The sequence below is a fragment of the Magnolia sinica genome, chromosome 2 (genome assembly GCF_029962835.1).
Source record: "Magnolia sinica isolate HGM2019 chromosome 2, MsV1, whole genome shotgun sequence".
Lineage (NCBI taxonomy): Eukaryota > Viridiplantae > Streptophyta > Magnoliopsida > Magnoliales > Magnoliaceae > Magnolia > Magnolia sinica.
This window is the reverse complement of record NC_080574.1, coordinates 106,367,235-106,383,423: the sequence shown is the minus strand read 5'-3', so window position 1 is coordinate 106,383,423 and position 16,189 is coordinate 106,367,235. Positions and strand designations below refer to the sequence as shown.

Here is a 16,189-nt window from a genome sequence, read left to right as displayed (position 1 = left end):
TAGGAAACAGAAATTCCACAACCTGAAGCTTGCTCATCTCATTCAAGAACAGGGCATGTTTGCAAACAAGACTACCAAATGTAAGAGTGCCTCCTTCAGAATCCTCTGGATCATCTGAGGATTGCTGCTGCATCCCAGAACGCTCTGGAAGAGATCCTGATGCCATGAGTGGGGGCACTCGTGCAGAGTTTGGAGCAAGTGTAATAGGTTCATTTTCGACCAAAATTGCTAGTAGAAGATCAAGCCCCTGTTTCAGCCAGAAAACATCACTTAGAGCTTCCCAGTCCTGACCTTGGATGATAAATTGTAACCTTTGGAACAATGTTTTCCCAAGGGATTCATGATAAAGTGAGAAAAACCGCTGTCTAATTTCAGGATCCTTTGCTCTTAGACCAAGCATGAACTGCCTTTCCACCTTCTGGAACACATCTTGCCGGATGTTATGTGGATATCTGGTAAACAACCAAGTCATTAGGCAGAAAGAAGTATTAATTCTACTTAAAGTTCTACTTAAAGCATTCTATACTTTAGTTCAAAATGGGTACATACTTGCTAGCATCAGCACATATACCATAAAGAAGCTGAAGATATTTCCTATCCCACTCTTCCAGAGAACCCGGGGAGAAATTTTGCCGGTCAACCTGTGACAGCTTCTGAAGATAAGCAATTATCTCCTTCTGACTGGGAAGGGCACTTGACGCACCAGACGTAGCAGGCCTGAAGTCATCTTCGATCCAAACCTTTATTAGATCAAGTATGCATAGAAGCACACTTGCATCTGTGCCTTTTTCTGAGAGTAATGCATGAAGTATTTGGCTGATTGATCGTTTACATTCAGGAACAAGCATAACCCTTTCACTGATAAGTTTCAAGACGGATTTCAAGTTTGACGTGACTGACCCAATGTCACCAACTGCACGTGAAGAACTGACAGCTGAATCTGGATCTATTCGGTGACCCTGGAATTCAGGATAAATTGCTTACAGAGTTAAAACTATTACAATGGTATGAGAAAAGATAAATATAAGAAAAAATATAAATCATCCTTGTTGGAGAGAAAGGGACTTGAACTTGACTAAACAATTCCTGGGAGCCTTTAGGTACAATGTAGGTAATAAAAAAAAAAAAAAGTTTCAACACACAATGCATGACTTCATGCAACAGAGAGGAATAAAGCACACATAATCACAAGCTAAAAAGCATCAAGCAAAAATAGTTAACATAAAAGAAAAAAGAACAAATCAACCATAATAACAAAAAATTGAAATAAGAAAGTAGAAGCAGAGATGCAATATTATTTCTTGGAAGATATCATCAACTGAAGAAATAAACAAACGTGTATTCACTAAAAGCACTCTTAAAGAAAAACTTTGATACCAATGGAAGCAATGAAGCATACTTGTCTTGCATGAGAACCTCCAGATGATCCCATGTCCCGTGCCAAACGTTGAAGAACACGAGCCAATGGCAAAATAAAAGGATCTATGAAATTCTTCTGCACCTCTGTCAATGTTTTCACAACAAAAAGAGCAAAGCTTATCATTGAATTGGCAGAGCTAACTTCAAGTGATATCTGAGGAGCAGTCACGGCAGCAAGATGCTTCTGTATGAGATCCTCAACCCTTTGATACAGCATTTTCACATCTGGTGGAGTATTAGCTGCTTCTAGGGGAAATGCTGTGAAGACCATTTTCAATAAAGAGCAAAGTGACTTTCCAGCATCCAACATTTTACTGTTGAAACAGGGCTCGAGTATCTGCAAAATGGCAGTCAAATAAGCATAAAGATTGGATCCATTGCCATCATTATCTGGCAAGACGAGATGTGAGGGGCATACTTGAGTAATCTGGTTGATGTTGTTTCGTATAAACAAATGCGGCTGCTTCTCCAAGACCTTATTCATGACATCCAAACCTTGTGCCAGAGCGGTTGCAGGGTCCTTTGATTGAGAAGGCTGAAGACTGCTCAGCAACTTCTCCAGATAATTGAACTTAACATTGGCATTTGGCCACACCTCTAAAGCTTGTGATAGTAGCTCCAATGCTTGTTTGTACATGGAACTCGCTTCCTTATTATCCTTAGGTTCGATGACCAAAGCAACCTGGTTTTCACAAAGTGAAAAACAACAGTGAGCATATAAAAGTGAAAAATTCATGGAAATTAGGACTTCAAATAATGCTAAGACAAAGCTGCTCAGATCAAATCATAGTTTGATAATCTTCTTCTCCTCTTCCTTCTTCTGTTGCAAAAACCAGGCGGAGTCAATAGTCAACCTGAGAAACCAGGTCAAGTTATGCTGAGTCCAGAACATGCCTGATTTTCCCGAATCAATCACAGGGTGAACAACCTGGCCTGGTTGACTCTAGCGAGTCCCAAGTTGACTAGTGTGATTTGCCAACTATGCATCAAATTCTAATTCCCTCCCTCCCTCCCTCCCAAGTTACAACTTATATCAATTTAAGCATTACTTCTCCTCCCCAAGCTTCTTCCTTGAGATCCAAGTCTAATGACCCAGCTAGGGAGTATGGGCACTACCGTAGTCCTATGGAAAAGACCTTGGTAGTTTATGATTTGTAATTTTGCCTTGGTAATAAAACTACCAAAAAAAATTTTAAAAAAACAATTCCCTACACCTGTAGTATCTTTACATTTTATTTTATTTTTCATTTTCCTATTTATTTATTTTTTTTTCAATTTTCTTTTTTCCTGGGAGTTGTTCAATTGCATATATGCATAACCCCCGTCGGTCGCATATGTCATTCGACAACGTTGATGGGGTCCACCATGTACATCATGGGAGCAACAGATAGGGTTGCTTAAATGCATCCTGAGGTATTGCAATACAATGTGCCGGGACTTCTAAGCGTTAAATCTGATCCAAATTGCTAATTTGGTGGGTCACACTTTGCATGTGGATATCAATATATAAAAGCTCCTAATTTGGATTGTTTCATCCCTTTTGATAACTTGGCTCTTTACATTTGAATATGGATGGCCATCATAACCTTTGTATAGCCAAAGGAATAAACTATTCAATCAGATATTTTTTTAGGTATCCCCTAAGGGAGCCCTATCACATAAATGGTTGGTGTAAATAAAAAGAATCCAAATCCAATGCTAAAGTCCTCACATATCGTACTATAATTAGAGCCGCAACTTGGGTTCGGGCTGTAAAGGTCTTCAGGTTGGGTTTCGGTTGGAAAACCCCAACAATGGGTATGATAACTATGCGCTTAGCCACATCAACATGATACAAGTGGCAAATCAATTCTTAGATGATGTCCATTGTTGCTTGATTTATGGACCAGTGCACGTTAAGAGCAGGGTTGATGCATTGAATGAGAGGCTCTTACATCAACTTTCTAGGGTCTGCAATTGTTGTGTATGCCACCCACCCATCATGTGGTTGCCTGCAAGTTAGAATACTCTCTATTCATTTCGTTTCCACCAAGGGAGAAACGGAAACCATTAGAAAATTGCACCCTTTTAGCGCTGTCTCTATTTCCATACAGAACTCTGAGGAGAATCATGTCCAAGAACTACAATTTTTTCAGTTAAAATCCTTATGCATTGAATAAAAAATCCTAAGTGTTGGGACTTTCTCTGCTCAAACAGGTAGTACATGAGCTTGCCTACCCAATTAAAATGGATAAAAAGTAAATAACTAAATATTAATAGTCAAATATATATCTTTGAATACTAGAAAGGAAATCATGAGGGTACCAGTTCGAATCTTGATTGTCAAACCAAACTCAAATTGCTTGGAACATCCTATGATGATGATAATGATAATGATGAAGAATGCAAATAAAATTTGCACAGTAAATGAAATGAAAATCATCATAAGATCCAATGTTAAAATGTGCAATTTATGATTCAAATAGTATCAATGCATAAACAATATGCATCGCATGCCCAAATCATAAATCCATAAAAATCCATACAATTACGATTGACAACATTGATAAGATCAAATGGCTGTACATTTGAGAAAACAATGTCACAATGACTAGATTGACCACACACCATAAATCAAATGTTTGCACAACCAGAAAGTATCAAGATCAAATGATTAAATGAAGAAAAAAGAATCGACGGGCCTTGTCATAACAGGCCACTAAGAAAGGAAACAAAGAAAAGAAAAAGAAGTGGATAGGCCATGGTCTTTTACTAACCTTGTGAAGTTAATTGTAAACAACTATTTACCTGGTAACTCTAGCAGGTAGAAAAGAAAAGGCAAAGATCAGATAGAGACTCACTCTTATCAGAAAATTGATAATCATTTCTTCCATTGCGGCATTAGGTTTGTATTCTTCATCAGGTTGGCCAGTAGATCCAGGAGTTTCAATGTTAGGGATCGATGCTCCACCAGGAGACATGACACACAATGATGAGAGACCAGGTTCAACTTTTACTCTCTTACTTAGATCATCAGGAAATGCAGAACCATCTGGTGGACGCTTTGAATCACCACCAGCAGAGCCTGCAGTAAATACATCACCAGCCTGATTATGGCCCTCCGTATCTGGCACTACTTTCATCTCATTTTGTCTTTGCCTTTCCCAGGCTACAACTAACCCAGCAAGTTCAATGGCAAGGCGCCTATTTTCTGCAGTAGTGTTGTAGGGCAATCCAAGGCGACTGAGAGAGTTAACCATTTGAGGAACGAACTGTGCTCTACAACTGTAAAAGAGATCTGAATGCCGAACAATGAGCTGAAAAATGTGGATCAAATTAGGAACTGAATGACCTTCCTCAACCAGAATTTTTTTGGTGTAACGAATCCAAATTGGCATCCGAAAATCCCCAGGAGGCAATCTACGTGGTAGTGCAGGCATTAATATATCAAGAGCCTGTTTGACCAGCATCCTGTTTTCTGGTTGGCAAGTTCTCAAAAGAGCAACAAAAACCTGCACCAGAAAGAAACCATTTTAAATATGACATGCTAATACAATTCATGTTTAAATTGCTAAAAGAAGATAACACAATTCATATGACTTTAGAGTCAGAGATGCTATACTGCTAGGATAATGTTATTACACTATCAGTTGTTTTTCATATTTATAGTAGAGGTTGATCATGGCCCCGCGCATGTATAAGTCGGTTCATGTACATGGCGCATATGTGCCAGCGTGGCACATGGGCATTACATCCAAGCTGTCCATCATGTGGTGCCACCAGCAAAGCCTGTGGCCTGGAAGTCAGTCCTATCTAGTCTTCAGGTGTGCCTCCATGTTAGAAATAGTCAGCCACCATAGAAAGACTTGCCCAAGTTTTTCTTTCCATTAATTATATTTTGTAAATTGCAGCCCAACTACTGATCTGATCAGCATGATTTTCATAACAAATCATCAAAAGAACCACTTGATCGATGACTTGCATCTCAAGCCCATCTTCCACATTGCCAATGTTCCTGGTATTGACGATATTATCGATAATATCAGTATAGCTAGGTCAGTGATGCATAAACACCAAGTAATGTAAAATTACAGTTTATCAGCAATATTTTCAATAATTTTGCTGATATTTTGTGATAATATCGATTTTGCAAGATATCGTTTAAAAGCCCCTTGTACAAATACCTAGTGTCCATGATATTATTCAAGGGGTATATGCATAAACAGGTAGAAAATCAATAGAAAATAAAAACTTCCAAAATTTAACAAAAACCACAGTTTTTGTGAAAATTTTAATGTATTGGAGGATTTATTGATTGGCCATGAATTTTCCTTTTCGAAAAAAATCTGTTTATTTTGCAAAAAATAATTAAGTTGTTTCATGAATTATCATGTTCAGGCTTTTGAATGACTCTAACGAATGTAGTCGACCCTAATTAATTAAGACTTAGATGATGATGTTGTTTCATGAATTATTTCTTTCATGTGTGGATGTATGTATGCATGGATGAATCTATGTATATATGGATGTATGTATGAATGGATGGATCATTGTTGTTTTGTATTAGATTTTTTTTTTAATAATGTCCCCATCTAGATCACTGCACTGCTTTTGCATGAGAGAGCATAGTTTAGGCCCCTATAAAATGGAAACCTTTTATGTATAGTTGTTTTTTAATATTTTGAGTCCTATGTGTGTAAACATGTCTTTTAAAATTTCCTGCAGTTTCTCTAAAAAAAATTCACATTTTTCTCAGTGTTTGCCTCAGACAGCGATATTTTACTTGGTATCTACAATATTATCAATGATATTGGTACATGTTTCTGTATCCCAAGTCACCATACAAGTAACAATAATGATACTGGTACTCTGAACACTGCTCACTGTCACATGCTGTGCTGTTACAAGAGATACCTTGTACGTGTGTGGGGCTTAGCAAAGCTCTTTTTAATATATATATACCTTTTTGGTTCATATACACCGAGGTATCTTGGTCATTTTAGTATTTAGCATTATTTATGTGCTAACCAAACCCTAATAAGGTAAGAATGAACCCATCATTCTCCTCTTATTCAAATGAATGAACCCTCATCAAAGCTATCAAGCTACTGAAGCTATTGTTCTATATCTTGACAAGAATTTTCACACGTGAGCATCTAAACAGTGACAAAGACTCGGTAAATACAAGTTCCTCTTTTTTTATAAACGACAAAGAAATTATGCAACAATCGAAAGGGGGAAAAATACAAACATCATTCAATACTGAGTAGCGAGTCGATCATACAATTGGCCTCTTTAGTTCGATGGAATGAAAGCACTGCCTATCGTCATTCCAAAGCACATCTCCCAGAAGGCCAAGTGATTGCATTGGAAGAGACACCCTCTGAAGGACCACTCTATTGACTAGTCAAAATCTGTCTCAAGTTCTCAACTAAAATAGCCAACAACTCTACTCAATTCTAATTTTATCCCTCCCCACCACCCTGGGAAAAATGAACTTGATGACATCAAGTTTATCCTTTAAAACATTCAATGCAGAGGCCCTAGGGTTACCCAAAGAGCTCCCGCCAACTTTGGGCTTCCACCAGCCCATAGGATGTGGTTACCAACATTCAGATGCTGGTAAGAACAATGTGTGAGATGTTTCCACTGGATGTTTTACATAGTTACGAAACCTTTTAACTGGTAAACATACCTGGAGTATAATCTTTTCAGGAGCTTGATAGGCCTCCAAAAAGTGGCAAACATTGACAAATGCCCATTGTTTACTTGCACTATCTTCTCGCTTGAGATGGTTCCAGCCAAATTTAATTAGCTCCTTGCGGTGATGAACAAGGTCATTTTGTAGATATTTTAAAAGCAATGTGGCAAGCTGCAATAGTTCTATCCTCAAAGGTTCATCATATTCAGCACTTACCTGCAAAGAAAAAGGACAAGATGGATATTTGAAAGTTTACTACATCTTTCACGAATATTTTATAGTAGTGAGAAGCTAAAGCTGAACTGCTTTAAAACATCACATGGACCAGAAAGGATAGACAAACAGTCAGCAAACATCACCTCTTCAGGAGGATCAAGAAGTTTGTCAACAATTGTTTTGATAATAGCAGGGTCAACAACCTCCCAACTTTGGCCATTCTGGAAAGCGTGTGCTAGCATTGGAAGAATGAGCATTTGCATTGTAACAACCAAATGATCATGTCCCAATTGTTTTGACTGGAAGAGATGCAAGAAATGCAAGAGAAGTGTTTTCTTCATATTCGGAGCATAGCCTTCAGCAACCTGAACCAAGGACGGTGATGAATGTCACTACTTAGCAATAGGACACATCAGACTTAAAAAAGAAAAAGAAAAAAGAATGACCTGTAAAGAAAAATTTGAAAAGAAACCATGTTTACAATATTATGGAAGGTAACATACCTCAATGATATAAAACTCCTTTAGAAAAGTATAATCAATACGGGTATGGATCAAGAATATTGATAGCATGTCAAACAAAACATTGACTTCCGATTTATCATGTCTCAAGTAATTCAGAAAACATTTGACAAGCCATTTACTTTCTTTTACCTGCAATTTTGGATAACAATGGAAATACATTAGAGGTCTGAAAGAAGTAACAGCTCAAAAGGATGAAATAACTATTTATGTTAGACAAATGAACCAACTCCAGAAACATGCAGGTGCCAATATATATATCAGTGTTGTGAATAGCGTTGTAGCGTACGCTATGTAGCATAGCATTCCAAAAACACTACGTAGCACATGAAAATAGCATATTTCCCTTGTAGCATAAGCCTCAGGATCATGCTCCATTTTCCTTAAAATAAAAGAAGTATTTTATTCTGTGAGTTTGTTAAGTGTTTTAAAATGGTGGTGGCTCATATTTCTCACAAGTGACACCATGTAGATCTATCCAGACCATCCTTCACACACGTCGCACCGCGTAGGTTATAAATATATACTCATTTAACCTTTTCTACAACCCAAAACATTCAAAAATGGGCCACCAAATGTACGGCTGAAACTTCTTTTCCTCTTAGTAGATGGTGGGAGACTCATATTTTAATAAAAACCTTCTAAGTTATAAGGTTTCGAAGGCATCTTTCAAGAGCCCTATCTCAGTGCTGCACTTACCACAATAAGCCCCCTTCGAGAACTTCGATTCTCAAGATCCAGAGGCCCCCTGAAGGCAAAATTTCGGGCACTGAAACAGCCCTATAGGAGCATCTTATTGATGTATTTTCAAGAACATTGAAGCCCAAACAAAGGAGAAATCACGTTTCCCCCTTTTTGCAACCGCACGGACACATACTCAACAAAATCATTTTCTAGTTGGTCAAATCTTCAAGGTACGTTTTGGCACTTTAATCTTTCTTAATGAGTTTTCTTTTTATTTCCGCTAAAAATCTCTGATTATTTTTTATTTTTTCACTTTTTCTTTTCATTTTTGGAGGTCGGTTCTTTTGGATATTTTTTTTAAAACAAAGATGTGTGGGGCTTGTTGTGGTGTGTATGGCATGTATTTGAGCCATCCAACCATCATGTGGGCCATATGCGTGGGGTCCATTGTGGTGTGTGTATGGCATGTGAAATTTGAGAATTGAGAGTTCAAGGAATGTGAAATTTGTTTTATTCTTAAACCTCTAAACCTATGGGATTTTATAATAGTTTATGCTTGTGAGTTGTGACTTATGGTTTTATGGTTTTAAACTTTTTAATTAGACAACATTATTTATAGTTTGCTTAGAAAGTTATTGATGTGATGCTGATTAGATTTAGTTTAAATATGTGAATTGGCTAGCTTTTGCTTGAAAAATGAAGCACTTGTAGGCATTTTCATTTTTAATTTTTGCATTTTTCATATTTACTCTTACTGTTTATCATATGTTTTCTATTTTTTAATAAAAAAATAAAGGTTTTGGGTTGAACGCTACGTAATACGCTACGCGCTATTTAAAACACTGGGTGTGTGTGTGTGTGTGTGTGTGTGTATATATATATATATATATATATATATATACCACTGCTAATAAATGCAGTGGGAGAGAAGGAAAAGAGTCTCCAGCTTGGGTGGACCTCACCATAGTAGTTATGTGGAGTCCACCCTGACCACCATGTGCGTCACTCCATGTTAGGCCCGTTATTAAAAAATCAGCCTCGTCTTTGATTGAGGTGGACCACACAATTAGAAATGGTGTATAGCTCGAAGCTCAACATCCAAACCATTTCCCTTGGTGCAGCCCACCTTAATCACTAATGAGTTTGATTTTTGGGCCCCAAGATTCTATTTTAGTGTGGCATCCAATGGTTGGGAGTAGATTCAATATAATAATTACGGTGGGCCTGATATAAAAATCAAGGGTGGAAGTCTCTCTGTTAACCATTTCATTGTTGTGGCCCACTTGAATCACAAGTCAACAAGAAATTTTGAATTTGGACCTAAAATGGGATTACGAATCTAATAGTGGGTATGGATCTCACATACACATCATGGACCCCATTAAAAAATCAAAGTTTTTGTGTCATTCTTCTGCCAGTTTCCAAAGAACAGCCATTTATTAGCATAAAGTAGTTCATTGGTCCAATCAGTAAAACCAAAGCTATGTACACCTATATGATAACTTCCAAAGTATTACTTGCAGGGAACATCCAGCCCTTCTAGTAAATTGGCCCCACCACAAGGATCGCATGGTGCAATGTTCAGCCTTTTTTACATATCAATGGGCCACAACATTTAAAACAATGTCCGTACATTGGTAAATTGTAAAACGCATGTGTGGTTCACTCACCGAGTGGTTGTCACTAAGTTTTTTCAAAAAGTGATGATCATGATGGGATTAACCTATTACATGGGTTGGATTGTATATACATGAAAGGCTGAAAGTTATCCTTAGTTGGAACTTAACCTACATTCCGACAAGTTGGACGTTTCAGCTCATTTTTCTTGCAGTGAGTTTTACAGAAACCTTCCTTTCATGTTTTACGGGTCCAATGTAATATGTACATGAGATCCATACCGGCCATTAGATGTGTATTCTCATTTTAGGCCCTAATCCAAAAAAATTATGTTGACTCGTGCTTCAAGTGGGCCACAACAATGGAAATGGTTGGGAGAGCAAGCACCACCCTTGAGTTTTACAGGGCCGATCATGATTATTATTATATTGAATCCACCCTAACAATTGGATGACACACTAAAACATATTTTTGGGTCACAAAAATCAGGCTCATTTTTTATTCAAGTGGATCACAGCAAGGGAAACAGTATGGAGGGTGAACTTTGACCTATACACTTCTTCTTTTTATTGTGTGGCCCGCCTCAATCACGAATGAGGCTGATGTTTAGGTCCTGGGCCTAAAACGGAGTGATGTAGACGGCGGTTGGAGTGGATTGCACATAAACATCACAGTGGGGTCCATCCAAGCCGAAGACCCTGTTCCTCCTCTCTTTGTGCATTTATTAATCGTAGTAATTAATTTGATTTTCTATGCTGGTTGGACACACACACACACACACACACACACACACACACACACACACACACATATACATATACAGAGAGAGAGAGAGAGGGATTCTCACCTATGCACCAGTTCTCAAGGGAACTCGTAAGAACATTTTGAGAACTCATCTCCCGTGATATGAGCCCAAAATCTGAACTATCCACGTGATGCGGCACCCCTTCAAACCCTTGGGGCCCAACTTTTACCCTGACCCAAAACTTTGGTGGGCCATGGCAAAAGAGAGGTAAATCAAGGGAGGAAACTATTTCATTTTTCCATGGCCCACCAAAGTTTTGGATCAGGGTAAAAGTTGGGTCCAGGGGGTTTCATGGGATGCCACATCACATGGACGGTTAAGATTTTAGGCTCATATCACGAGAGATGAGTTCTCAAAAAGTTTTCACAAGTTCCCGTGAGAACTGGTGTGCAGGCAAGCATTCCTCTCTCTCTTTATATATATATATATATATATATATATATATATATAGAGAGAGAGAGAGAGAGAGAGAGAGAGAGAGAGAGGCATGCTCACATGTGCACCTTTGCACATGTGTCATGGGTCCAAAATCTGAACGGTTCATGTGATGTGGCACCCTATGAAACTCCTAGGGTCCAAATTTCAGCATGATCCAAAACTATAGTGGGCCATTGCAAATATAGATGCAAATCAAGGGAGGAAACAATTTTCTTTTTCCATGGCCCTCTACAGTTTTGGATCAAGGTAAAAGTTGGGCCCTGAGGTGTTGCATCACGTGGACCGTTCAGATTTTGGGCTCACATCACGTGTGATGAGTAAGTTCTCACAAGAACTGGTGCGCAGTTGAGCATTGGGCTATAGAGAGAGAGAGAGAGAGAGAGGAATGCTCACCTGCACACTAGTTCTCTCGGGAATTCGTGAGAACTTTTTCAAAACTCATCACATGTGATGTGGGCCCAAAATCTGAACCGTCCATGCGTTCCAGCACCCCATGAAACCCCCAGGGCCCAACTTTCACCCTGATCCAAAACTTTGTTGGACCATGGAAAAAGGAAACAGTTTCCTCAAAAAAAATCTCTCTTTTTCCATGGCCCACCAAAGTTTTGGATAAGGGTGAAAGTCAGGCCCTAGGGGTTTCATGGGGTACTGCAGCACATGGACTGTTCAGATTTTGGGCCCACATCACGTGTGATGAGTTTTTCACGAGATCTTGTGAGAACCAATGTGCAGGTGAGCATTCCTCTCTCTCTATATATATAGAACGTTGTGGATTCTATCGTATCTCCTTCGGGCACAAAATTCTCAAGGTATGAATGCAAGGTGTGCCATGCAAGGATGTGCCCTACACTTACCATTCATGACTACGGAACTCTACTAAAAACTTAGAGATAAGTCAATAATCATCTACATGAGTAACACAACACCATACTAGAGGATGAGGTAACACATACTGATCAACAGTAGTAGAGTATTAGACAGGAATTGTGAGAGAGAAAACAAAACCCAAAAATGAAGAAATCTCCCATGACTATTTTAGAGGCAACAAAAAGAAATCAACTACGTTTATGAAGGAGAACAAAGTACCAAACCATATATTTTGTCTAATAAGCAATTCAAACTTACTTGCACCAAGCTTAACTCCTGTTCATTTTGTAATCTTGCAATTCTTGCAGGTGATTTCCAAACAAGTACTAAGGTGTCAAAAACAACACGGTTAGACTGCAACCAGTCGGGCATCAACTTAACCATGGCTGAAATAAGAGCAAGCCCCTGAAAATAAGCATCTGAGCTTGCACCCATTGTTGCAGGTGCTGCACCAGTAAAATTGTCAGTTTGAGATGCAACAAGGCCCTCATTGTTCATTGAAGAAGCACTAGGGTTCATGGATCCTTCTAGTTTTGTAAAGAACTGTGGAAAAGCACTAGCAAGTATCTTCTGTGGTGACTTTGCAAGTTCTTCTCGTAAAGCTTGACCGGCATCTGAACAAATTATATTCATGAACCTGAGCTAACCGTAAATTATGAAAAAAAAAAAAAAAAAAAAAAGAGAAAGAAGCAAAGGGTATCAGCCATTTTATGCAGATAACCAATTTCAAGCAATAAATTTATACATTGCACAGTTTTTGCCTGTACCGTCTGAAGTATCTGGGTTGGCCCAACCGAGCAAGAAAATAGTCCACAGCATCTGTTGCGTATCGATTTAAAAATTTAGTGAGGGGAAGGCGATAAGGACTGTTAATTTCACTATAAAATTGTCCTTGGGGGAGCGCTCCTTCCAAATCCATAGTTATGGTCACAAGATCATCTAAAAACTTCCCTGCTGCTTGAGGGAGCAGATGAAAAAGCTCAATAATGGCTGCAAAAATGACAAACGCTAATCTATTGCATCAATATGGAAGCAAGAAGTAGCAGTCATCAGTCGTCACTCAAAGAAGCAGATGACATACCCGCTGCAATCTTTGGTTCCTCACCAGGCTTCCATGACTTCTGGCATTGTGCAAGCTTTTCAGGTTCAAGCCATTTCTTTAAGTGCTCCAATAACTTTCCACCCAAAGTAACATTAAACCAGTTGGAAAGAAGTTCAAGCAGTCTAGCTAAACCTTGTAAGAGAGGCATGGTGAGGCTTTTTGTATGTGCCAAGTTAACTAAAATCGGCCTGAGACTGCTCTGAAGAAGGTCTTTGGGCATCCTTTGCTGCTGAATAACCTAAAAGGGGATGCAAGATCAAGTAAATTAACCACCCAAAATTTATGCTGAAAAAATCCACAAGAAACAAAATACTGAAAACCATTGTCCACTTTATAAAGACTGTAGCTTTCTCGGTTCAATAAAAATATCTCAACGATTCAAGGTTTCATCCACATAGTAGGTTTGAGAAGTCACAAGAAAGAAACCTGCCGTAGTCCTTCCTTCGCAACTGCAACAATTTCCGGTGTTCGGCAAGTCAACGACTTGAAAAACATCGAGATGATCTTCGCACGCAATTCAGAATGATTTGGTGTTTTAAAATCTGCCCAAGCCATTGCCGTACAAAGCAATTCAATGCAAGCTGTCCTCAGTTTGTTTAGTGTCGTAGCCACTTTAGGATTCATAAACTTTACAACCCATACAGTTTCATCAGCCTCCGCAATTTGCAACGCCTCTTGCAAGAAGTTAACCAGTTCTGGACTCAGCTTAAGAAGAGGTGGTCTCAAGGCCAAGCAGAAGTTTAAGGCCATGACAGTCCCAACCTGGATATGGAAAATTAAAGTCATATCTTGAAGACATCAAAAAGCATAATAGTCACTAACAGTTACAGATTGTACCTGCTGCTCAACATTCTTGGATCTGAGTGACCGCATAATAAGTGGTTGAAGCAAAGGTTGATACAGAGGTTCAAGCAATTCAGACACTTCACTGCCCGTCCTACTAGCCAGAAGCCCCAAACAAGATTGGACATTCTTTCTCACTATCATAGATGCATTAGAGTTGAACAACTCCGTGGCAAGAAATTCAACAACTCCCTGGAAGCTTTGCCTGCGAGGTTCACTGTTTGCTTCATCAACATTATTCACTACACGAAGGACCTGTGTAAGCACTTGGTTTGTCTCTTCCTGCTCCTTACTAGCATGTAAAGGAAGTCTTTTAAGCACATATACCAAGCCACGAACAATTTTAACCTGGAAAATGCATAATGTCTCAACGGTAACTTTACCGACCAAAGCGCCAAGTCCCATGACACCTCCAATTTGTGCTTGCCATGTACTTCCATAGCAACAATGCAAAAGACGAGGCAAAAGCTGCTCAAATACAGGAATTCGAACACCCGGGGGTGGCGAATACACAGGATTCATTGATGGACTAGAAACCATCATCGGAGTACCAGGACCTCCCCTTGAAGTTAGGACACCCGTGTGTTTCGAACGAGCAAGGAAAAGAAGTGTTTCAGCAAACACATTTAAAGCATTCAGAGCAGCCTTAGCATGGAGTCTGTTTTCATCAGCAAGAACATCCACTAATGCATCTAAAAATATCAACGGGTCCAACTCTTTCAAATTTGAACCAGCACCACTCCTTGATCTGGAAGTCATGTTACTAGATGATGCAAGCATGGAACCCACAAGCTGCCCGGTAGCAATGGAAGAATTCGATGAAGAATAATCTACATGGAAAATCATAGCAAAATGGCGGCAAACATTGACAACAAAATCATCCTTGGGATCATGGAGATCTGTTTCTGCACTTGCTGCAATTGTGGTCATTAAGAGAATCTTAAAAACAGATTTCTCAGCCATAAGTTGGGTCTTTGTTTTTACTCCCAAGTCAACCTGCCAAATTATAATGAATTCAGAATGAGCTAAAGTATATTCCAAATACAAAATCCATCTTCTAAGGAGAAAAAAAAAAACCATCTCAGTTGCATTATTTTCATCATTTACCGAAGAGAAGTCTATTGTAAGAAAGAAAAAAAAAACTTAAGCCAAGCACAAGCCATGCAGACGATTCAATTTTTCTTGGATTGTCATGCTAAATATTTGCTTTCAAAAGGGTGAGTTCTAGCAGAAAATTTATCATAATTATCAGTTGGATCAGCCAAATTTTTAACTTGCTACAATTAAATCATCCAATCAGTTAGTTACATAGATGCTTTATGGAAATCTTCTTCCTCTTCTTCTTTTTGAAGAAGCAAAATATGATCTGTTCATTTTCAACCAAACTGTAGTCATGCAGCTAAAACAGTACCATTAATAAAGTAATCGACAATTGTAAGCTAATATTTCTGAGTACAGAGACTGATATTGGAGCAGGGATACGGTTCTCCATTTTCCAAAGTTCCGGATAAGGATACAGCTACTCTACTTGTAATAAGCAATTTGTATACAGTATGAGTTCAAAACATTCGATCCATTGTATCTTTCCAAAAAAAAGACATTTTATTCATTGGATAAGGTATTGCTTTCATTCTAGTTGTTTAATGCATGTGCCCTGAAAAGCCAATGATACTTATATAAACGGACCTTATTTATTCATGAATTCTTAAGTTGAATGAAATATGTTTTGTTTTCATTAATAATTGTCTGTGCAACTTAATACATTATTTGTTAAGTGGGTCCATGGTCAAAGAATAAAGTGGACATAATGGCCATCATTGCTAAGGAAGAGTTGTGCCACCATGGTTCTCGAGTGCCCAAAATTCAACCACCACCCCATTGGGTTTGAGCAACCCATGATGAGTTTTATGTTTGTCCTGCTTCCTGTGTGACGAGAAACCAACGCAAGCTGTGATGGATTGATCTCCACCATCTTGCATCTGGTTGCCTATGCCCTT

The 16,189-nt window shown here is 38.7% G+C and overlaps 1 protein-coding gene across 3 annotated transcripts in view; it reads right to left on the bottom strand.

Moving 5' to 3' along the window:
• The window catches only part of LOC131237348 (uncharacterized), a 118,346-nt gene that overhangs the window by 32,029 nt on the left and 70,128 nt on the right, over window positions 1–16,189 (bottom strand). For all 3 annotated transcript variants that reach the window (XM_058235057.1, XM_058235058.1, XM_058235059.1), the window contains 13 exons: window positions 14,187–15,188; window positions 13,776–14,111; window positions 13,329–13,587; window positions 13,015–13,237; window positions 12,506–12,884; window positions 7,819–7,968; window positions 7,459–7,680; window positions 7,094–7,315; window positions 4,260–4,910; window positions 1,838–2,101; window positions 1,400–1,756; window positions 550–959; window positions 23–452 (listed from right to left, as the gene is read on the bottom strand). In XM_058235057.1, coding sequence (XP_058091040.1) covers window positions 23–452; window positions 550–959; window positions 1,400–1,756; window positions 1,838–2,101; window positions 4,260–4,910; window positions 7,094–7,315; window positions 7,459–7,680; window positions 7,819–7,968; window positions 12,506–12,884; window positions 13,015–13,237; window positions 13,329–13,587; window positions 13,776–14,111; window positions 14,187–15,188 — 4,905 coding nt within the window. The remainder of the gene's footprint in view (window positions 1–22; window positions 453–549; window positions 960–1,399; window positions 1,757–1,837; window positions 2,102–4,259; window positions 4,911–7,093; window positions 7,316–7,458; window positions 7,681–7,818; window positions 7,969–12,505; window positions 12,885–13,014; window positions 13,238–13,328; window positions 13,588–13,775; window positions 14,112–14,186; window positions 15,189–16,189) is intronic.